This window comes from Rhodamnia argentea, chromosome 1, assembly GCF_020921035.1.
Source record: "Rhodamnia argentea isolate NSW1041297 chromosome 1, ASM2092103v1, whole genome shotgun sequence".
NCBI classification, from domain to species: Eukaryota; Viridiplantae; Streptophyta; class Magnoliopsida; order Myrtales; family Myrtaceae; genus Rhodamnia; species Rhodamnia argentea.
Window position 1 is genome coordinate 35790550 of NC_063150.1, and position 24707 is coordinate 35815256.

At 37.5% G+C, this 24707-nt stretch overlaps 2 protein-coding genes across 6 annotated transcripts; both read left to right on the plus strand.

Annotated features, from left to right (window-relative positions):
* The first annotated feature begins 1149 nt into the window (after window positions 1-1149).
* On the plus strand, window positions 1150-6259 carry LOC115729605 (probable serine/threonine-protein kinase WNK7). The gene is made up of 9 exons (XM_048281824.1): window positions 1150-1421; window positions 1891-2019; window positions 2289-2326; window positions 2726-2953; window positions 3050-3270; window positions 3485-3642; window positions 3738-4170; window positions 4262-5046; window positions 6224-6259. The coding sequence occupies exons 2-8, from the start codon at window positions 1924-1926 to the stop codon at window positions 4930-4932; spliced, it is 1845 nt and encodes a 614-aa protein (XP_048137781.1). The 5' UTR covers window positions 1150-1421; window positions 1891-1923; the 3' UTR covers window positions 4933-5046; window positions 6224-6259.
* A 2136-nt stretch (window positions 6260-8395) lies between these two features.
* On the plus strand, window positions 8396-18722 carry LOC115729603 (protein TONSOKU). 5 transcript variants are annotated; one of them, XM_030660219.2, is made up of 20 exons: window positions 8396-8765; window positions 8986-9783; window positions 10882-11058; window positions 12040-12131; window positions 12648-12746; window positions 12918-13390; window positions 13466-13503; window positions 13604-13861; window positions 14173-14329; window positions 14560-14676; window positions 15045-15145; window positions 15260-15383; window positions 15520-15632; window positions 15877-15988; window positions 16163-16267; window positions 16345-16411; window positions 16501-16621; window positions 16718-16888; window positions 17676-17793; window positions 17879-18722. In XM_030660219.2, exons 1-20 carry the CDS (start codon window positions 8493-8495, stop codon window positions 18388-18390), a joined length of 4026 nt encoding a protein of 1341 aa, XP_030516079.2. In that variant the 5' UTR covers window positions 8396-8492; the 3' UTR covers window positions 18391-18722. The 5 variants fall into 5 exon arrangements, with proteins under 5 accessions (XP_030516079.2, XP_048140163.1, XP_048140167.1 ...); XM_048284201.1 differs by having other exon boundaries at window positions 8397-8765; window positions 13463-13503; window positions 14182-14329; XM_048284204.1 differs by having other exon boundaries at window positions 8397-8765; window positions 14182-14329.
* The last annotated feature ends 5985 nt before the right edge of the window (window positions 18723-24707 follow it).

The following is a 24707-nucleotide window of genomic DNA, read 5'->3' on the forward strand; positions in this document are numbered from 1 at the left end:
TCACAAGAGGTTTTTCAAACCATAATAAAAATGATTCTTCTTTAAATATTTATAACTTCGAATTCTCTTTATTTTTATTCCTATCCATATGAGAATTTTTTTTCATAGGCTAGACTTTGATAGGATAATGTAAACAAAACGGTTGATGTGGAGGATCCAAGTGTATGGGAGTCTCGGTATCACTTTACTTGGGTCATTTTGTTTTTTTTATTGTTGATGTAAACTTTGATTATGTTGTTGACACATGTCATTATTGTGAAAATTGCAGGATATTAGCGAATGGGATATATTCAGTAATGATGGGTTTCCTCAGTATCCCGACCTATGTATTGTATTTGGTGATACATATATTCTTGGACAATCTACCGCAGGAAGTAGAAGACTTCGTGGTGTCAAAGGGAGATGACAATGGTGTGGTGATGCAGTAGTTGATCCGGAGGAATTTAATGAATAACCGTATTGATGAGGGAGTCTTTGCACCTAACGTGGCCACCCCAGTTTGTGATAAGCAATTTGGATAGAAATTTTATATTGTTAACAAATGAATTTCTATTCCTTTTCGTTTCGGGATCAGAAATTTTGTGTTATTATCAAACGCGATCCTCTGCTTAAAACTCGTACAGGGAATATAAATAGAAAAATCTAGCAAAAAATTATTCTCATGAATAGAATAATTATCATTTATACCGTAAATAACTTGGACTACTCACCTTTGTTTTTATAACGGGCAATGGAGTACTTACACCTCATGAAATATAGTAACTGACAATCTTTAATAGGGAAACGCCTCCCCATATTTAAAACTTGCTAACTAATTCCAGGTAATTTCCCAGTTACTTTTAACTCTGTAAAAGCACTTATAACCGGTGATAAAATCCTTGAGAATATGATTTACAAATATCCAAATCTTAGGATAAAGCATTTGGATAAGGATGGGCCCAGGCACGACGTGAGTCAGCAGGTGGGCCCGACGTGTCCCCCCACATCTTGTTCCCCCTACCTCCCAAGTCATCTATTCACCGACACCGCCCACTAATATACCGCCACGTGGCTTGCCAGTCCTGTCCGACCTCCTGTTCAGGTCACCTCCGGGTACAAGTCGGATTTATTTTTATCACCAATGGATATGGATTAGAGTCGAAACGCGATCGGATTTAACTTGGCAATAATCTTTTCATTTCGAGAAATTACCGTCGGGCAAGGGAGAAAGAATCCAGGCAAGTTGCTGTTGCTGGTTCGGGATTCGATTCGGAATCGACCGCCTTGTTTTCGTGAAATTTTTTGGTCTTCTGAATCTTGATGAGGGTTTGGCGATTCGGTTTCGCCCCCATTTTCCTTTTTTGGGCGGTTTGTTCGGGCCATTTCATACGGCGAGCGGTCTCCCAAAACATTCAGCTATTGCTTTTCCAGTCTTTCTCCTGGTAATTCCTCGTGTCTCGCCATTATGTGTTCAATTTGTGATTGTTTATAGCGGTTTTTAGGAGGGAATTGGCGCGATTAGGCGGAGTTGTAGGGTGGATTTGCATGTGTTTTTTTCCATAAAGATGTGATCTTTAGCTGATTGAATGCTATCAGAGCTGGCTTGAGAATCCAATTGGCACGAGCTTGCCTTTGGGTATTTTTCAGTTTATACTGGGCGGAATAAGGGGCTTTTTTCGACCACCCAGGTGATTGTGGCGAATGAAAATGTGTTATGGCTATTAGCATTTTATCTGGTTATGTGAATCCTGTTTCGTGGGCAATCGTCTCCTGTTTCTGCTGAATTCCCGTAGATTTGCTTCGTTTTGTTCTGGGTTTATTAACTAGTGAGACATATGTTAACTTCTGAAATCAAAGTTAGGGCGTCGGTTTGATTCAATTTTTTGGGTTTCGATAGTTTCTTGTTGTGAGATAGAGCGGGGTTCTGGACGCGCAGCAGTGAGCATGGTCAGTGTGGACAGTGGAGATGAGGGTGCAGCACTTGCGGAGCCCCCCGATCCTGATGTCGTCGAGACTGATCCAACTTTTCGATACATTCGGGTAATTGGTGACATGGTTTTTTCTTTTACTGAATAGCTTTCTTTCATTGGTTACAAACATAATTTCATGGTAATCCTATTGTTGATTCGTTGTGGTCCTTGCGTGATAGCTGGTTCTTGAAAAACCGTGCAGAGGCAACAGCAATGAAGCTCTTAAGTTTTTTCCTTTATCTGTGGCTTGATTTCTCTATTAAAGTCTATCATGTATTTTTCCATTCAGGTAAATTTGACTTTCATTATTGACTTGTAACTTGTTGTGCCTTTGTACAGTATAGAGATGTGCTTGGAAAAGGTGCTTTCAAGACAGTGTATCCATTGCCATGATGTATTTATAGCACCTCCTCTGTTTTTTACTACTTGTGTTAATGGACTATCTGCATTTGTACATGCCACATTTTCGGGTAGAGATTGGTTTTTCATTAGGAGGAGAAATTTAACATAAACCGACTGTAAATTGAACATCAAGATTGTATCTTGTCCATTATAAATGCTTTGTGATGGGACTTAGCGAGAGAAGTTCACTAGTGTTTTATCACTTGAAAGTTTAAAATGACATGGTGCATCGCATAAGATGATTCCTTTTATCAAGCTTCTTCTTTATAAAAGTATCAATTGTACACCTTGTTATTAGATAGGAGCGGCTGCATTCAACATTTCTTTACTACAATATTTCATTTTGTGGCGTTCCTTAATCATATATGTAATAGTTACAAGGCATTCGATGAAGTAGATGGAATTGAAGTGGCATGGAACCAAGTTCGAATTGATGACGTGCTACAATCTCCTGATGACTTGGAACGGCTGTACTCTGAAGTGCATCTCCTGAAATCATTGAGGCATAACAATATTATTAAGTTTTACAATTCATGGATTGATGAAAAAAATAAGACAGTCAATATTATCACTGAGTTGTTCACATCGGGTAGCCTCAGACAGTAAGTTCCTTTCCTGATTTAATCTGTGTCTCAAGTTTATTTTTCCAGTTCTAACGAGATTAACCATATTGTTAGTGGATGGAATTTATGATCTAGGTATCGTAAGAAACACAAGAAAGTTGACATGAAGGCTGTGAAGGGATGGGCTAGGCAGATATTAATGGGTTTGAGCTACCTTCATAGTCAGAATCCACCAGTTATCCATCGGGACCTCAAGTGTGACAACTTATTCATTAATGGACACCTAGGAGAAGTTAAAATTGGGGACCTTGGACTGGCAACTGTCATGCAGCAAACCTTTGCCAAAAGTGTAATTGGTATTTTTCTACTCTTGAGTGTTTGTTTCTGCATTTTGTCTTCTCCTCAGTTGTTTGCTTGAATTGGTGCTTTATGTCGTACTCATCACTATGTTTTAGATCCGTTATATATTTTCCACCTAAGAAAGAGGTCCACTAGTTCTGACTAGTGGAACTCTCTCTTTAAAAGCTTGTGTTCTTGCAATAGCCTTGAGTTTCTGTCTCGAATGTACAGGAACTCCTGAATTTATGGCACCCGAGATGTATGATGAGAAATATAACGAGTTAGCAGATATATACTCTTTTGGGATGTGCATGCTTGAGATGGTGACTTTTGAATATCCCTACAGTGAATGCAGGAATTCTGCTCAGATATATAAGAAGGTTTCATGTGTAAGTTATCCAATGACTTATTGAAAGATGTTTGTTTTTCTTAAAGAGTCAATTATAGTTATCTAGAGACCTCGCTTATATTCTTGTCTTTATAGGGTATCAAGCCTGCTGGCCTTTCTAAGGTGAAAGATCCTGAAGTAAAATTATTTATTGAGAATTGTCTACTTCCAGCATCTCAAAGATTGTCCGCAAATGAGCTTTTGACAGAGCCCTTCCTTCATACGAATGGATCTGTGAAAAATCGCCCTCTGCTGCTTCCTGATATAGTCATGCCTAAAATAGGAGCATTTGGGGACCGTTGTCTGGTTTCAGAAGGACCTGTGACTGCACCAAGCAAACCCTTTCCAATGGATGTTGATGATGGTGAGCTACCCATAATCACTTCTTTTGATCACTCCAGGAGCAATGGGTCATGTTCATTGTCGGTGGAGGTCCAAAGGACAAGAAGAGGCAGTTCGTTCTTGTTAAAGGGAGAAGTGAATGATGAAGAATCTGTCTCTTTAATACTCCGCATAGCTGATCAGAATGGTTGGTCTTCCACTTTAGAGTGCCGATATTGATCCCTGTTGCTTTAGTTGCCATTTTCTTATCAGTGATTCATATGTTATTTGATGTGCAGGTCGTGCCAGGAATATCCATTTCTTGTTCTTCCTCGACACTGATACAGCTTGTTCAGTTTCAAGTGAAATGGTTGAGCAACTGGAGTTGGAAGATCAGAATGTCATATTTATAGCGGAGTTGATTGACTTGCTTTTGATAAACTTGGTAAAGAACTGGGAACCTGGCGTACCCATTAGTCATTTGGTAAGAGTTTCTCATCAGAATGACCCCCACTTGCCAGAATGTGGACAAAGTTCCGTTGGATCTCTGGTAGATGCTTGTGAGGCAATCAATTCTCCAAGATGTGAACCATTTGCAGTGGCATTACGTGCTACTGGCTTCGAGAACCCGACTGTTTTAGAAGATCAGGGTTCTGAAATGTCTTATGTCTCTGCTACCTCTAATGAGTGGAATGATAGGTGCTCAGTATGTTCAAATGCTCATTTGCACACCTGTAGCGGTGGCAATGGTAAGGTCTTGAATGGGGGGAGGAATAGTGTGGTGACCGGTTCTTCTCCGACCAACGTTTCTTTTCTATTTGGTGAAGATGATGACGAAGAGATGAGAATAGAGCTCCGGAAGATCGAGCGGAACTTCGAGGAGGCAATTAGAGAGATCATGAAAAGAAGGGACGAAGCTATCATTGAGTCAAGGAGAAGACAGTTGCAGAAGAAAGAGGAGTATCACTAACCTCGGGCCATCTTTTGTCCTCCGATAGAGTTCGCGTTTTGCAGCTTGTTTACTTTCTTCTCTCTGGTTGCTTTATCCTTTTCATTTCCATCTCATCTGTACAAAGTATATTTACTAAGGGCCTGCATGACAACCATTCCGATCCGAAAAAGTAATTCCGATTAAAATGATTTTTTTGATTTTGTTCCCTAAATGAGTTTTAGAAAATCAGAATGCATTTAGTAATTGTCCAAAATTTTTATTTTTAGAATAGAAACGCGTTTGATAACCGCACAAAATTTCTGTTTTCGGAGAATAATTGCTCTTTTCAATTTGTCATTTTTTTTTGTCCAACCAATTTTTGTCATTTAAGTAAAATAATTACGTAGTTACTTTATGAAATTTTGTCCTATATTTCGAATTAATCAAAGATTAATTCATATTGATTCTCTTAAACAACCTATTGCATATTGAAATATAAAAATAAATATCAAGAACCATCATGAGTCATTTTCATCATTTATTGTGGGGTTTCATTGAATTCTTTTGAGTGAGTGAATAACCAACACGAGCGACACCCTCATTTCTGCAAGAAAAATGCACTACATTGTCCTATATTAGTGTGCGTTTTTTATTCTGAAAAATCAAATCTTAGTCTTAATTTGTTGAAAATTAAAGAACTAGAGCTTGCTAAGGTGTTTATAGTTGTTATTTTTGTCTTTTTTCAAAATAACTAGACTAAGTCTAAAGTACATAAACCTAGGTAAAACACAATTAATGAAATCAAGTGCACAATTAACGAATCATGGCATTGATAAATCGCATCATAAAATCTTAATGAAGCTCTAAGGGTTTAGAGAAATGTGGTTCGATTTTAATTGCAAATGTATTTATGATTTTAATAATAAAGAACAAAATTCTAGGAAATCCAAGTCCAAATTTATGAAAATAAGATCAAACTAGCCTAATCTAAGCTTCTTATATTTTTAGGGATTTTCTGAAACTTTTATGATTTTTTCAAATTTTTTATTTTTTATTTTATTATCTTATATATATTTGAATTTTGTTTTAGGTTGAGGGAAAATTGATGAGAGAACGAAAAAGAAAAGTAAGAGATGTTGGACTGTATTCTTTTTTGTAATTATCAAAAGTGATTCTTTTTTCAAAACCAACCTGGTTTTTTTTCTATTCTTATTTTTATTCCAAAACTATTTCCAGAATCAGAATCAGAATAATTTACATTACAAAACAGAATTCTCATCTTTTTTTGTTCTAGAGAACAGAATTAGAGAAGCGGAATGGTTGTTATGCCCTAAGAGATCTTAGGCAAGTAAGTATGTTTCCTCCTACAACTATTTGACCCCATCCGAAGTTTTAGTCGGTGTAGAAGCAGAAGCAAAAGGGTTTGGATGATTTAGTCTTTGTAGCTAGAGGTGTCAAATGGGTGGGTTGGGTCGGGTTTGGGTTGGGTGGAATATGGTCCGACCCATATTGACCCATTTAACCCATTTTGACCCGTATTCATCCAATGCAAATTCAATGACCTATACCCGACCCGACCCATACCCGATCCATACCCGACCCGTATTTCATAAACATTTTATATTTAACCAAATCATATGATACTTGTTTTTTTGTAATTTGATAAAAAAAAAATGATATTGCTAAAAATGATATTTAATCAAATCATACAATACAAATTTTATGATTTTTTTATTATGATTTTTTTATTTCCTTTTTCTTTTTTTTTTTTTCCTCCTTCCTCCTCTCTCCGCAACTCCCTCCTCCATCTGCGACTCTGCAACTCCGCCGCAACCTCCTCCCTCCCCTTTGGTATTTGGGGTTTTTGAAGGTGGGAAGGAGCGATCGCATCTCGGCGAGCCTTGACTTAACCGATTTAGGCAAGCTCGAGGTTGCCCAATTCTGGCTGGCGAGCTCGAGGCCATATCCCGACAAGCCCCGAGCTCACCCAAGGCCGGTGAGCTCGAGGCTCCCCCTATCCCGACTAGCGAACTCGAGGCCGGATCCCAACGAGCCCCAAGCTCGTCTAGGCTCATTCACCTAGGGCGAGCTCGGGTTCGCCTGGATCGGCCGAGCCTCGAGGCTCGCCAGAGCCGGCCGATCTCGAGGCTTGCCGGATCTTGGTGACCCGAGCTCACCCTAGGCTGCTGGCGTCGCCAACCGGCGCCAGGCGGGAGAAAAAGAAAATAGAAGAAAGAAAGGAAAAAGAAAGAAAAGAAAAATTATTGTTATAATAAAATAATAAAATATTAAAAACCAATTTTTTAAATATTCATAAAAATTATTTATGACTCTCTAGTTATCTTACCTAACTCATTTATGCCTAACCCATTTATGACCCATTTAAAATCCATTTAGAACCTATTAGATTTTTAAGTAACCCATTTATGACCCACTTTTTTTTTTTGGGTCCAATTTTTATGACCCACTTAAGCACATAAGCTAACCCATTTTTGACCCACTATCATCAAATATGGGTTGAATATGGGTTCTAGACCCATTTTGCCACCTCTATCTGTAGCTAAGAAGCCCTAGCATCCACATTGTCTCTATCTTCGCATTGTCACCTAGAAAGACAAGATCACTTAGGATTAGTTGTAAAATTTGTGATCACATTACTTGGATCGACATTAATGCTTGCCCAACAGTTTGGCTTCGTTTGTTTTGCGGATTATGTACGATTTAAAAGATATTTTCCTCAAAATGAGCATTTGTATCAATTACAAAAATAAATGAATGGGAAATATTTTATTGTTCATTTCTTACTAATCAATTATTTTATGTAATTGATTTTAAGGAGATATTTTTTAAATTACTCATTTTTCGCCAAACATAAGGAACTTTCATTTAATGTGGGGTCTTGTAACATGGTGAGCATGGTTTCGAGGCAAAATAGAGAACTAGAGAGCCGGGTTTTAGGGTATGCAAAGTAGTTTTTAAGTTCTAGAATATGTAATGTAAGTTTTTTATACCTTACCCAAAAAAAAAATGTAAGTTTTTATGTTTCAAAAATTGAAGAATCGATTTTGATGGGTAGGAACCACTAGTTTGAACTTTCATTTCCTGTGATATCAATGGATTGTAACAGCAAATGATACGCACTAGATTTGAAAATTCATTGCAATCATTTAATTAAGAATGCAGATGAAATTTGGATAGATTTTGAAACTTATTCTAAATATTGGAGAATCGGTTCCGACGGATAGGATTGAACCGATCATCACCGCTTAAGTTAACAAAATTTGTTTTGTAAACTTAATTTTATGTTCTCGACATATTATTTTTTTTTATTTTGGAGGAAAATCGAAATGATTAAAGCGAAACCAAATGCGAGACCTTTTATCTCTCTATTATTCATTCTATTTTACGATGTATTTTGTTCTATTTTGTTTCAAAACTATTTCTGCCATAAATTGGCGGTACTAGCTAAGAGATTTGGCGGGTAAAGGGCGCGTTTTTCAAACGGATTCAAGTCTTGCTAAGGCTATCTCTCTCTCTCTCTCTCTACCCACAAAATCAGGCAGAAACCCTAGGCCGATCACCGACCGGAGCACACGGAAATGGCCAGAGACGAGGCGCAGTTCAAGGCTGCGAAGCGGGCGTACCAGAGCGCGAGAGACGAAGGGAACCACCAGGAAGAGGCGAGGTGGGCGAACGTGATCGGGGACATACTCAAGAACAGGGGCGAGTACGTCGAGGCTCTCAAGTGGCTGCGGATCGACTACGATGTCACGTCCAAGTACTTGACGGAGAAGCACTTGTTGCCGACGTGTCAGTCCCTCGGGGAGATGTACCTGCGGCTCGAGTTCTTCGAGGACGCGCTTTTTTACCAGGTACTACCTTCTTGTAACTCTTCCTTTTTCCTCGAATTGGAATGCGGGTTTCGGTCCTGGTGGTGATTGTCGGAATTTCTTCGTGTGCTTTCAGTTCGTTTGCTTCGGCTTGGGTGCAGATTCTTCCTATTGCGTCTTATTGCGGATTTGATTGTGTTTATGCAAGTAGAGGCATGTTGATTTAGTCTTGATTTCAGATATACTTTATCAACTGCTGCAGAAGAAACATTTGGAGCTTGCTAAGGACTCTGATGATCTTGTTGAGCAGCAAAGAGCGAGTACGCAGCTTGGTCGTACGTACCACGAAATGTTTTTGAGGTCTGTGGACGACCACTACTCTATTCGAAATGCTAAGAAGTATTTCAAATCTGCCATGAAGCTTGCGAAAGAGCTGAAGGAGAACCCGCCGACTAATAAGTGTTCTTTCTTAAAGGAATATATTGATGCCCATAACAATATCGGTATGCTTGAAATAGATCTTGACAATTTAGTAGAGGCCCAGAAAATATTATCTAAAGGATTAGACATATGTGATGAAGAAGAGGTCATTGAAGACGATGATGGACGTAGTAGGCTACATCATAATCTTGGAAACGTTTTCATGGAATCAAGGATGTGGAATGAGGCTCGGGAGCATATTGAGAAGGACATAATAATCTGTAAGAGGATTGGGCATTGCCAAGGTGAGGCAAAGGGGTACATAAATCTTGGTGAATTGCATTACAGGGTACAAAAGTATGATGAAGCAATTCTTTGCTATCAAAAGGCGCATGATCTGGCACAATCTATGGAGGACGAGGATGCTTTGATGGGTCAAATTAATCAAAATATCGATACAGTGAATGAAGCTATTAAGGTGATGGGTGAGCTGAGGCTTGAGGAGCAGAACTTTAAAAAGCTGTCAAGAAAGTTGGTCAGTGCTAGGGGCACCGGAAGTGAAAGGAAATGGCTCCTGCAACAGAATAAGTCCCTCGACAGTCTTATTGAGAAATCAAGTATGATCACAGCATGGTTAAAAGTAAGTCTCCTTCTCGGTTAAGTTTTAGATTGCTTGGCTTCTCAAATCATGCTTATATAATTATCATTATTGCTTCCATATCAATTCAAAGATCGCTAATTCTAAAAACTTCCTTACTTCCCGAGCTCATTCATGATGAAATTTTATTCTTTCCTTATGAACATGGCACTTTTTTTTGTGCTGGAGACTAAGAACATTTGGCTCGAGTGTGAAGCAGCTTTATGACATTCTTTCTCTCAAAACACTAGAAAATAACCACTTCAAACATTCTTTGAGCAAGCATTTGATCATGGTTTTGCATTGTAAGACACTTTGTCTTCTCAAATGGGAACTTGAAAAAGGTTGGCCATAATGCAAGGTCTATAGCTGGATAATGTTGTTCTGTTAATTCTTTAGAGTAAAATGCATCGATAACAATAACAGGGAGAGTTGTATGTACATTCAATCCACTAATGGGACCTAATCATGATATTTGATGTAGTCATCATAGTCGCTGAAGTTGCATCTTTTGTTAAAGTTCTAGTCTCGAGGAAGAAAATGGTCACTGATACAATAATTGAATTAGTTTGTTGATGGCTCGTAAGTTGCACAAGTAGCATATAAAAAAAAGATAAGAGAGGAGATCTGGGCCATCCAAGACAAAAACTAAACTCCGAGAATGGCAACCATGGATTTACTAAAGGCTGCCCTTGAAAGAGAGACCTCACATTCTCTCTTCGCACATTTTAAGACACACCCCACCCCAACCAGTAAAAAGAAAGAAAAATTAAACGATCACTGATACTGACATAGGATGTTGATACTTGTAACTAAACTTGCTACTTGGAAACTTCCGGTTTCAGATGTTCATAGCACAATCATTATTGATGTATAGAAGTAGTGACAAAGTAGTGATTCTTCAATAAGCTTCTCTGAATGATCAATATGACTCTTCATGAAAGTTTAAAGCTGCTTATGGAGATACCTCATTCTAGATGATTAAGTGGAGTCCTTAGATTGATTGAGTCATTTCCAGATTCTCTAGAATAAGTAAACTATTTTCAAATACTTTATCTTGGTGTAGTCTTACGTTGGTTTGTTTTCTGTGATTTATTTCAGCATCTCGAGTTTGCTAAACGCAAGAAAAGAATTGCAAGTGAACTTTGCGACAAGGAAAAGCTGAGTGATTCGTACCTTGTTATTGGAGAATCATACCAGAAGCTCCGAAAATTTGACAAAGCCCTGAAATGGTACAACAAGAGTTGGGAGATTTATAAGTCCATTGGCAACATGGAGGTTCGTTAGGTTGTTCTTCGCTGAATTCTAATCCTTTAATAATTTTCTTTTCTAATTCTGCTTGATAATTATTAGAATATGAGGATTTGCTATTCAAGATCATAATTTGATTCCAAGTTCGAAAAGTCAAAGCTATCCGAAGAATATACAAGTTACTCATAAAATTATTTTGGCGTCATCATCACTTGAGTCATATGATGTTTTGCAATAACGTCAACTGAATAATTTGTAACAAAATGGCTCATTAACTTTCTGTTTGTGTGTTCAAGGGACAAATGTAGCAATATTATGTCCAGAAGCGCAGGATGTAGTTGAAGTTATCTTTGTAATTGCTCAGGAAACTAATTAAATTACACTTTAAAAAAAATGAAAGCAGTTTTGTTTGATGAATTTTTTGAGTGAAATTCTGTGTTGTGTTCTGTCCATAGCTCTATAAAGTGGTATTTCTTAATCAAACCATGACAATTTTTTAGGCATTTTCAATTGGAACCTACTAATCTATATGTTGTAGCCTTGTCTTTCCATCTTCTATGAACTCACTAAATCACATTTGGACAACTTCTTTCCATCTTCACTTCCTTAAAGCAATAGCAGTTCCTCTTGAAAAACCATTTTTTTGTCACCTTTTTAACCTTCTTCTCTGGGCAAAAAAAAAAAAAAAACCACCTTCTTCTCCACATATTCTTTATACATAGCTATAGCCTGAAATTTTAACTTTCGTACTTTAACAAATCCTGTGATTTGATTCTCATTTCACTGTTCGCAGTTTTAAAAACTTGATTCATGATTTGTTTTCTGATTTGATGACCATGCTGCTACTTTAATAATTATTGCCCTGTAGGAGTTCGTAGATTCTAAGGTTGAGATACTCTTTCATTGCCCCTATGGCTTATGCATTGATCATATTCTTGATATTTATGGTGAGAGCATGTTTCATTTAATGGTTTGTTGATGCTTACTCGAGGTCTGTATCATTTTCAGGGGCAAGCTTTAGTTAAAATTAATATTGGTGATGTTTTGGACTGTGACGGAAATTGGGCAGGTGCATTGGATGCTTTTGAAGAGGGGTACAGGTGATTGCCCTCCTTTATGTTGATCGTTTCAGTTGTATTTTTTTTTTTTAATTAAGGTAGCATGAGAGGCTTCTACAGAAAAAGAAATAATAAATGTTTTTGGGTTGTCAACTATTGGGAATTTTCTCTAATATTACTTTGATATGTTCAAAATATCTAGAATTAATTTGCCATACGTTTGATATAAGAGTGCATGTGCATAGCAAAACTGGTGCCCGTGTGAGGTAGGAGTACGCAAACAATTGTTGCCCCAGCAATAATTACTGCTTGGAAGATGAAAAGGTGCATAAACCTGCCTGTATATCCAATGAATGTTTGTGCTTCACGTGCATGATGCATCCATTATTAATCTTCATTGCTATCTTTGAAATGCTTTGCTTTAAGTTGAACTCATGCGTTCACAAGCCTGATATTACTCAAATCCTTGAACATCGATTATCATCGCCCTCTACCCAGAGTTATCCTCATCACTTTTAACATAAATGCTTGGCTTTCTTTTCCAAATATGTGTTGCAGGATTTCTGTGGAAGCTAACCTCCTCTCAGTACAGCTTTCTGCCCTTGAGAACATGCACTATAGCCACATGATCAGATTTGACAATGTTGAAGAGGCAAGGTGAATGTTCTCTTTTAGAAAGTGCAACAGTAGAGTAGTTTAAGGAACCAAAAGGTGAACTCCATAAATTACAGTATAATAAGTGAAACTCCAATATCCTAGATTAATTAGGTTGCACCACAATTGAATCCACCTGATTGTACGTAAACTAGGATGCATTCTTCTGTTCAGGAGGTTGCAGCTTCTAATTGACAAGTTGAAGCAATCAGATAGGAAAGAGCTTGAAGGACCAAAAACGGCAGGAGATTGCTGCCCTGAAACAGACACGGAAGGTGATGATTATTCGTTAAATAGTAGGTCCAGCACATGCAGTTCTCCACTTACATCTAATTCTTATAAGAGAAAACTTCACAACACTGTGGAAGAGCTAAATGATGATGCCCCTTTGATATCCTTCCTCCATTCAAAGGAAGTTTCACCAAAGTTCAGAACAGTCGCTCCTGTAGAGAAGTATGGTAATCCTGTCAAGCACATGATGGCATCATCCAGAAGTTCATCCAAGTCATCTGGTGATATGCAGAAAGTTGTTAATCGTAAACGTATTCGTTTAGTCCTTTCTGATGATGAAGGAGAAATGCATGCTCAGGCAGGGGGCTCAATGGCTGGGCCACATTCTATGGAGAGGACAGCTACTTCTGATGAAAGTGAGTATTGCTTTGCTTGATTTTAGCTCCTGATGTGATATGATTATGTCTGAATTGTATGCATGAATGGAGCAGGGAATAAAGCAGCAGCAGCAGCAGCCCGGGGATGTCAAGTAAGTAGGTCTTTGGACCAAGCACAGAATTATTTATCTCTCTGAGCCCATGATGGTTTTTCTCTGTTTCTTTATTCAACTTCTGTTTTTCCTTTGCCAGGATGCACCTGGAGATGGTTCCGAATGTACAAAGAGTTTTTGGAATCTTGTTAATGTAGAGGAGAGCACATGTTCTTATAGAACCAGGAGTTCTAATAGAGTAGCATCTGAAAATGGCAAAGAAGACAGATCCTTGAGCACCAAGGATGTTTTTCCTGACTATTTTGTGGCAGATAGCTCAAAATGTGACTTTGATGTTTCCAATAACCTATCACACACTGTTCATTTGGATTTTCCTGCTTGCGCTGACAAATCCAAAGTAAGAGTCAATTTGCTTCAAGTGCATTTAGATTTTGTGCTACAGTTATGTGGCCATGGTCATGTTAACTTCATTTAGAATTCAATGTAACCGTTCTTTGAATTGTTAAAACTGTCCTTTATTTTCTGCTACTGATGCTAACTCTACCAAATTCATCTGCATTTAGAACAAATTGTGAGACCAATAGGAATCTAGTGAAAATTTTCTCATCTGTTGGTATCTGTTGGTAGAGAAATTCTTGATTAAGAGTGATAACAGATTATCCTTTTGGTATCTAACTCTCTTTTTTTGCCAACCTGTTATACATTGCGTTATTGCAGCTATTCGTATCGTTCAAAATCGACAATGAACTTATCCATGTAGAGGCTGAGAGCTTTGGGTCCGATGATGAATTCGACATCGACTCTGTGAAGGCTGAATTGGCATGCCTATACTACTTGCATCTTTCTAAAGAAAAGAGATCAAAGGGTTAGTCAATAAACATCTCCTGCTTAGGGTCATGCATTCCATCCATCGGACAAGAACCCACCTTCAATTCTTTCTGATGCATCATTTCAGCTTCTATTAGTTGCAATGTTTTGGCCTCTCTCTCTCTCTCTCTCTCTCTCTCAAATACATGCACGCACGCACGCACACAGACAAGTACCCTTCACGAGAGTCCCATTCTCGCAATTTTCTGATGCTCGTATCTAATACAGGTCTCTTGCCAATCATCCAGAAAATATTAAATGAGGGAAAGCCCCTCCCATGCTTAGAAGCTGTTCAAAGGTTGAGGTATCTCTTGGCAAAGGGAGGAGTTGAAGTACTTGTTCATGGTATGTGCTAGAACATTTCATATACGCATGATGTAAACATCCTGTGGTTTATGAGTACATGAATCATCAACATGAACTTCCGCACTTGCGGACACTAGAAGAACTTTTTAATCAGAAATGTTTTTTTGGGTAACCACATCAGCATTGCCTGAAAAAATCACATCATTTTCTCACGCAAGTTTCCATATTCAAACTCAAAAGTTGGTTGAAATGCATTTCCCTCGGGAATTGTGATTGGTCGGTTACGCTGTGCTAGCCATGTGTGACCAACACATAAAATACTTTTCATTGGAGCAGAGTATCTTATGGTGTTGTTACCAAAGTCACTTTTAAAAGATTGTATTTAATTCTAAGACGTCACCTTACAGGTTGGATACAGAAGCCCTTGATGAAGCTGTATGTTGACTGCTGTGAGGACTTAACCGAGCAACCAAATATGAAGTTGCTCAAAAGGTTATACAACTTGGAGGTAGGTTAACTTCCTGTTGTTGTACTACTACTTTCATCCTTTGTGGAATATCTTTACTTTTTTCTAAATTCGTGAGTTTATTGAGGAAAAGCTACGATACTTCCTGTTTAATAGGTCTCAGAAGATGAAGTTATCCTGTCAGAATGTGAACTACAAGATGTATCAGTAACTCCTCTATTGAATGCATTGCGCATGCACGGAACAATTGCGATGCTTAACCTTTCTCATAATCTCCTAGGTAATCATCCGATATCTAGTTTCAACCAGAGAACTCTTGTGGTTTGTAGCCGCCGTCCATTCTCCTTAATAATTTTTCCAAAACAAAGACAGCATGTAGATTTATAAAGCTGCCACAACTTGAATGACTTTTCCAGGAAATGGAACCATGGAGAAACTTCAACAAGTATTCCAATCTTCAGGTCAGAGCTATGGAGACTTGAGTCTGGATCTGCATTGCAACCGGTTCGGTCCAACGGCATTGTTTCAGGTTCGTATTGAATAATAACAGTCCATCAAACATCCCCCATTTACCTTTTCATTTCACCTCGTTATTTGGGAGAAATCTGAAGTACTTTGATGTGGGGATGTAGATGTTTAACTATATCGAGAAAGAAGCTGAACTCTAAAAATGGCTAGTGGATGTTTAGTATTGTGACAATGTTTCATTGGTGTCTATAAACTGCATGCCTATTTGATAGCATTGAATGAGCTTATTTAGTTTACACATGCAGATATGTGAATGTCCCGTGCTGTTTGAACGACTGGCGGTACTTAATATATCCGGCAATCGTCTCACTGATGCTTGTGGATCTTACATTTCCACAATTCTGAAAAATTGTAGGGGTAAGGTCCATCTGCTGTAGCATATGAACAAATACACACAGCATGCGCAAGCACCCAAACGTCAATGCCTACATGAGAATGTGTGCACACTGAGCCACCCACCCACAGGCACATGCGTCTATTTACTTGATTGAAGATTAATTACTTCTTTTTCATGGATTGTTTGTTCTGTAGCCCTGTATAGCTTGAATGTAGAGCGCTGTTCACTTACATCTAGAACAATTAATAAGGCCGCTGAAGCACTGGAAGCTGGATCTATGCTTACGCAACTTTATATAGGTACTTAAGATTTTTTTTCCAAACCATTACTGATCGTTATTTATGTAATATTAACTCCCTTTTCCAAAAATCAATAGGACATAATGACCTGATATCAGGAAATGCTATAATCTATCTGCTTTCCAAGCTTGCCTCACTGGAAAGGTACTTTAAACCATACTGTCATTTCTCTCACAGGTTGGAAATGATATTAAACTTTTCATCTGATTTTAGCAACTTTATTTTTTGGATAGATTTTCTGAACTAAGTCTGAGTGGCTTGAAGCTTAGCAAAACTGTAGTTGACAGCCTATGTCGGATATCTAAAAGGTTGTCTCTGTCTGGACTAATGCTTGGAGGTACCAATATTGGAGCTGTGAGTACTTTCTTCAAGTTAAAAGTGCATCATTCACATGTATGGCTCTGTAGCATTTTGTGCATATTTATATTGACGTGCTTGTTTGGGTTCCAGGATGGAGCACTACAGTTGAGTGAATCACTTCTCTTTGAGAATCACGAGCTTGTGAAGTTGGACTTGTCATTTTGTGGATTGGCATCCAAGTACTTTTCAAGACAACTAGTTGAGACTCTGGTTTGTGGAATTGTGGAGCTGAACCTTGGAGGGAATTTGATCGAGCAAGAGGTATATTGTTTACTTCCTGCTTATCGTAAATGGTGCTATAATATGACCATTCTCCCCATTATATGAAGTTCTTGAAAGCGGTTTGCTTCAAAATTCTGTCTACTTATTACTATAATGAAGCTTTCATGTCAGCGACGTGTAGATGCTGTAACAACCAACACTACTGAAGATTTCATTGTCTTCACCAGCAATTAATTTGAGTGCCATAACTATACAAGTCAAAAAGTGATATTTGTATTTACCAAATGATAGGATAATTTTGAATGATATCTATGTGTTTCAATTTAGTCTGGCAGCATCGTTGATGAGCTTATCGTGTATGTGAAAGCTTATCTAATATTTTATGTGAGCCACTACTTGAAGCAGCTTAACATGACCTTTTAGTGATTTAGTGACATGTTATATGCTTCGTTTCTGGTTCAGTATCACTGTTGTTCTTATATTTCAAGTGGAAGTTGGCTTAGGCTTGTAGTTAAGCTAATAAACCCATGCTAGAAATTTGATCATCTTGCCACTTCTTTAAGTTCTCTGCCTATGTTATTGATGTGTGCATTTTCAACATGGTAAGACTACAGGTTCACTGTATGAGCTCTCTCAGTATACATTCCTGAAAATAATGGACTTGAAATTTGATTATAATCTGTTGGCATTTCCTTTGCCTATGCTGATTATATTTGTTTCTCTCTAAAACATTTCCTTTTTGCTGTGTGAGCTCTCTCAGAGTATTGAATTCTTAAAATTTTAATGCACCTGAAATGAGCTTATGCTATGGTGCTCATGAAAACAGGGAATTAATGCATTGGCATCAGCACTTGTGCGTCCTCAGTGCAGCATAAAAGTTTTGATCTTAAACAAGTGTAAGCTTGGGCTTTCCGGGGTTGTCGAAATAATACAAGCACTAGCAGGTTAGATACCCAAAACCCTCTCTTACAATAATGGTTTCTACAAAAACTTTTTGCTGATGCATCTGCCATTTGATTCTGATAACAGAAAACGACTCCCTGAAGGAACTCAATCTTGCTGGTAATGTCGAAAATAAGGAAATAATATCTAGTTCGCAAATAGAGATAAGTCTCATGCATCCTCATTCTTCACTCGATAGCTCTGCTGCAAAGGAAATAGATCCAGCACGGAATGGGCCATGCATTGTGAATCGTGAGTGCAATCAACTCGAAGTTGCTGACAGTGAAGATGGTCAGACTGGGATAGAACCTGATGCATCTGGGGTCAATCACAGCTGTGCTAGTTCATGGGAGAGAATTGGTGCAGTGGAAAGCCCGCTTGTCGAAAAGCTTTCCATGGCCATTGGGATGGCAAAGCAGTTGGAATCATTGGATCTGAGCAATAATGGATTCAGCTTGAATGCTGCAGAATCGTTTTACGCTGCTTGGTCGGCTTCCAGAGGTTCTTTGGCCCATAGGCATATTAGTAAATGGACGGTCCATCTCTCTTGTCAGGCGAACAAATGCTGCAGATTGAAACCTTGCTGCAAGAGGGATTAAAATTCACAGAAATGGAAAGCTTTCTTTACAATTCCAGGAAGTATATATACCGGATTCCTACGACAGAATCACGATTTCAGCACTTGGAAGCTGCAATGCTGATATTCGAGCGTACTCCAAACCTGTTGATGGTGAGGAGAGTTTCTAGTTAGCGAATTTGGTTCACATTCAAGCAGTGGAATAGATATATAAGCATCAAATTGTGTTCTAAATTTAGTAACTCTAAACATCGGGTTTATATATTTGGTTGTCGTCATTTTTCTTGCGTCAAACGATGAACAGAAATAGCACTGGAGAGGTGAGTTGAATCTTGCTAGCGATGGAAACAGAGAAAATAGGGAAAAAAAAAAAGGCAAAAAGAACGAGCGAAGTTGTCGAGTCTATTTGTTGAGATATTAATTCCAAACCAGGATGTTTATACTGTATATGTACTAATGGAAATAAACAATCTGCTAATGCTAAATTATTGTGTTATATCAGGTCTATTTTAGTTCCGTTACCTTCCTCTGTTACATTGCCCCAACCTGATAGGCCCTTCATGGAGTTCTATTATCGCTTCAAGTTAAGCACTGACTTCTTACTGAACCCGGTTGCCCATTTCTTCTGCAGTTGACAAATTTTGAGATTACAAGACCAGTGTAAACTACAAAGGACCGAAATTTTATATGGCAAAATGACCTCTCCGTTTACAGATGAAACATCTGTCTTTTTTGTTCTTGCCTGGAGACCTTTAACCTAGAAATTTACCTTTTCATCTTCTTGGTTTAGAAAATCAAACTATTAGAACACACCTGACGCGACGGTTTTCTTGCTGCAAGAAGTTAGCTGAATTTTTCTGGCAGCTTTTTTGATTTCTAGGTTAGGCTTTTTGCAAGCTCTATCAAGCATTTTTAATACGCCATACGCGACACAAAACGATACAACAAGTTGATAAGATATTTTTTTAAGAAATAGAAATATTATCTATATATAGAAATATACATTTAATAGTCTAAATATATCGAAATTTTCTATTTTTTGAGAAATGTCGTATCGGCAAGTCATATCTCGTGTCCATACTTATTATATAAAAATGTATATATAGATAATAAATTATATAAAAATGTGTATATAGATACTAAATTATCACCGACAAGAAAGCGGTGAATTTCTTCTTCTTCTGTTAGGAATTCACAATTTTTATATATATATATATTGTGTTGACTAAGTCTATTAATTTTGGAATTGCTGCGTATATGACTTAAGTATATATTTTTGATAAATTTATATTTTGATCCCTAATTTATTAAAAAAAATGCTTAAAATTTATCCCGTGAGTGTCAAAATAACGTATCGGGATACTGGACTCGCTTGTCATTGAAGCTTGGTGTTTCGGGAGTGCCGACTAAATGTCGATCTTATGTCGGAAAGTGTTGAACGCGATACGGAATCGCCCGAAGAGTGTCGGTATTTTGTAGATTCTTGCTGGAGTTCTCCTCCAAAATGTATTTATCGAGTTTTTTTTTTTTTGTGTCAGAGTATTATCAGGTTTGAATGAGTACATTAACATTTCATGTTTGATTGGATCTACTAAAAGACCATTGACCACGTTTAATCAATTGACTTATGTCATCACAGTGGGATTAGTGATGGCTCATCAGTCATTTCTAACACGTAGCTCAAATGTCACCTCAAACTTTTCAAAAGGCAATGAAGGTGTCAAAAGTGATTAGCAAGCCTCTTACGTTTTGAAAGCTCGTGATTGGCATCTTACAATAAATCACAACTTCATTTAAATTTAAATGGCGTTTGATCTTGATGTTTACAATCAAAATTGGTTGGCCCACCACTACAAATTGTGTGAGAAAATCAATGATTGTACTTTCTGAAGCTCTAACAACATGGAGATCAAGTGGTTCCTAAGTACCTGCTTTCAACTTTCGAGGGTCCAATGAGTGATCTATCTCTTGCATGGTCTGAAAAATCATTACAAAGTAATTTTCTTAGTAGGTCCACTTTGAGTTAAAATCCGTTTATTTGGAAAAAAAATTATTTCCAAAAAATTATTTTCCGACTTTCCAAAATTTGGATAATAGGAAACTAATTGATTTTAAAAAAATTCATGAAAATTTACTATCTTTCTGTCAAAAAAAGAAATCACTTTTTTTAAATTACCAAACATATGAATACTAATTATTTTAATTTTATGAAAAATATTTTTTTTACATCATAAAATTTTCAGTATAATAAACGCTTCTTAAATCAATTAAATCACGACGCAGGACGACAACGGCAGCTTGCACGTGCACACAAAAATTCGTCCATGTCTTTTGCTGCAAGCATCAAACAAATTGAGTCATGCTTCGTAACGCCCTGATAAAATTGAGGGATAACGACGAAATCTTCTTTTGTGGCTGACAGCTTGAGCTTAATTGACAATACAAAAATTTCGTCTGTAGTCAACGTTTTTTTCTTTGTTTTGCTTGATACATAATTTCACAGCTGTTGAACAGGGATGCTTTGGAGGTGTTTTATCTGTCGCCACAATAAATACAAAATGTGATATTCTCGAGACATTTTAAAAAAAGAAAATTATGATGTACTCGGTATGTAGTTATATACTATAACCGATCTGGAAAAAAGAATGGTTATTTTTCAATTACCTGAATTGAAAACCGAACCGAATTGAAACATTGACACCCCTACTAAATATAATGAACCGAAATAACCAAATTGAAAAAAAAAGATGTTATTTTTCAATTACCTAAATCAAAATTACAACCGAACCAAAATGCATGAAATTATTGATTCGATTCAGTTCGGTTAGCGGTTCGGTTTGATTTTCTAATTCGGTTTTGACAGCCCTGTGATATAAGACAATTCATGCAGAAAATTACTCTAAAGTACCTATTCCCATTTGAATAATGCTAGAGAAACAAAATCTCTGGTTTCCAAATGAGGCCATAAACTTTTTTATTGGCTCTCACAAATTCAACCCAATTGTTCAAATTTTTGCTCACGTACCTTTTTTTTTTTCCGTATCACTTCGCACGCAAATCTTTATATCCTTAACATCTGAATTTTTCTTCTGGCGAACATGTCCGTACAAGTAGTTAATATTGAATTTCCAAAAGTTCAAAATCTATTGTACTTTTACCAATTAAACTCTAAACTTTTTGGTTTTGTCAATTAAGTCTTAAAAATTTTCACGTTTCATTAATTAAGTCCATCCGATCAATTTTGACTTAAAATGCCCGGCATGAATGTCGGTCGTTTTAAGTGGCACTTTCATTCACCCAACGTGGATATGAAAAAGCTAATGTGAACGCAGGCCATACTAAGATTGATCAGGTAGATTCACTTGGCCAAATTTAAAAATATTTAAAATTTAATTGACAAAAGGATAGTAGATTAAAAAATTTTGGATAGTTTTTTATGACCACGTGGCTCTCGGTTACTGTTTGATTGATTACCCGTGACAGATTTGATGAAGTTGTCTTGTCGTCACCGAATCGACATGGATTTCAGCTACGTAAGACCCAGTCCCTGCGGGCTATCTCTAGAGGTGGCCCTTTCTATGCGTTACCCTCAAGGCCTTCCAGCTAATTTGACAGCGATATCAATCCATGCGTATCCCTCTTACAAATGTCCAGTTTCTTTCGTTGCCACATAATATTTCTCACGCAAAATATCTAACATATTAAATTTCCCCACGCAAAGAGAAAGCTGAAACTTTTTTGGATTGGATTTTCTAAAACGATATTTGAATCAGTGTTGTCCTTTTTGCGTATGTGTGTTCGCCCCGCGTCAACCAAATGCATCAACCAAATAACACGTGTCACTCCTAATGCGGCTTGCACTTGATTAAAGATGTTGACTATACATGTGCTCTTTTTCCATATGATAGTCTAGGTTTTTATATTGGACTTTGTAACAAATTCAAGACCACATTGTCATGTGGCGGTGCGTAAGTATGGCCATTAGATTGATATGTAGTATTTACATACACAATGCACTTATGTGGTATGAAGATTATATACATTTATAGCGATTTTAAGGGGGAAATTATAAAAAAAAAATCTTAAATTATTACACTTGTATCAATTCAATTTTAAACCTTTCAATTTGATTAATTTAGTCCTAATCCTTTCGACGATTTGCTAATCTAATCATTTCTGCCATTTTGACCGTAAATCACCGACAAGGATAATTTTTATAATTTTTTTTCATAAATTTTCTTAATTTGTCTAAAAAATGATCACGCGTACCGTGAGTTACAATATAAACCATCCTCGATGTATCACCTGGCAATTCTTTGGACGATTCGCTCATAGATAAGCTCATTTGTATCTCTCTATTTTTTTTTCTGGCTTAATATACCCAGTCATCACAAAGATGTAAAAGGCAATCACAATGTTGCGGAGCCAACAATCATGAAGTTCCCTTTTCTTTTATATATGTATGTATACATTCGCAAACTTCAAAACCCCAGTTTCAACATATTTCGAATCCAATGCAAGCTTCAATCATGTCCTGAGACTTTGGATCCCCTATATCGTGTTGATGCGGAATCATTTGGAAATTGTTCACTTTTCTATGCTTTAATCCTACAAAATAATGCATTCTCCACCATAAGAGAAATCAACTGCTGTACTCTTTATCTTTCATCTTTATGGTTGTGGATAAGGAGGACAAGAAATCGTGTCTGCAATTGCATGGCGACAGCAAGAACATGTCCAGAAAGTAAAGGAAAAGAAGACCCAAACGCAGAAGCTAAGGCTTGAGAAGATATTGGGGACATCTGAATCTTTCCATCTTTGATCTTCTTTTGCAAATAAAGCAAGAGAGCAAGCAGCTCAATCTTCATGTACAAAGTCAACATAATATCCACCCCAAACCATGTCCTTCAATCTCCAAAAAAGATTTTGCCCAACCACTCCATGTACATAGTAACAACACAACCTTTTCCATTTTGCTTCAACAAAATGGGCAAAAAAGAAGAAATAAAAGGGTACCCAAAAAAGAAAAAAGAAAAGAAAAGAAAAGAAAGACAGGGGCACAATTATAGTAATATCATCCATCACCTTCTTGTCAAAACTTTATATCTGTGACGAAATCTTCACGGTGATGATGATGATGAAGTCCAGCTTTGCAAGCCAATGCCATTGTGCTTCCTTGAAGGACCAGACGCTGGTACTGGGAAGTGTCTGGGCAAGAACCCCAGGAAGTGGCCGAGCCCATTGTCAGGAGATTGCTTTGGCTTGATCTCGAACGTATGGTGGGTGCTTCTTGATCCATGACAATGGGCAACAAAGAGAAAGAACCAGGACAGAGATAGCCAAAGCAGTAACTTTAGAGCTCGTCTGAACACGCCCATGTTTCACTTCTGTGTTCTCTGTGCTGGCTTGGCCTTGTCTGGGAAGATTGGAGGGCAAGAGGTGGTGAGAAAACCAGAGGGAAACATTGGGCAGGTTTGATCAAACATGGAGGAGGACTATTGGTTCATGAGATTCTGTCAAATGTGCGTGTGTGGAGCCAGCTCCGTCTAGTGTCTAAACTAGCTGAGCTACCAAGGTTAGGATGGAGGGAAGGGGAGTACCAATGGGGTAGAAGCAAAAGAAAGTAGAAAAAGATGGAAGAAACTTTTGAATAGGTCCCTAATTGGTTGAAGAGTGATCTCAAGACAGAAGTGGCTTACATCAAAAGAAATTTTTTTCCCACTGTCAAACGACAGTAAAAGGAGAGAGAGAGAGAGAGTTCGTGATAGAACACTTATATAACTTGACACGACATAGTGGTACGATCTATCGCATCGAATAATCTTACCTTTTTATAGGCTCCACAATACGATGCATCAAATCTTCTTATGGACATGTGACACATCGAAATACGATAATTTCTTTTAGTAACATCATACATAACCCGCTGAGTTCGGCGTGCACAAGAGTAACATAAGATATACTATGACTAACATAGAGAAGTCACATGTGTGAAATGAAATTATGCTTGAGCATTAAGTGAATTATATCGATAACCTAATGAAATCTATATCATTAACAAGTTATACTGAGTTCATAGATATTAATGGTGTGAATAATAATCATTCTATTCTTGAGAATTATTTCTAGCCATAAATATTCTTCTATTTTTGGACGAGTTTCCGAATAGAAAAACGTATTTGATAATGGCACAAATTTCTATTCTTGAAATAGAAATTCGTTTGATAACAATATAATAAATTTCTATGGTTGGCGATCGCCATGCCTCGACCGGCGACCGATGAACAGTGGTCGGCGACGGGGACAAGAGAGAGAGAGAAAGCAATTAGAAGAATTCTT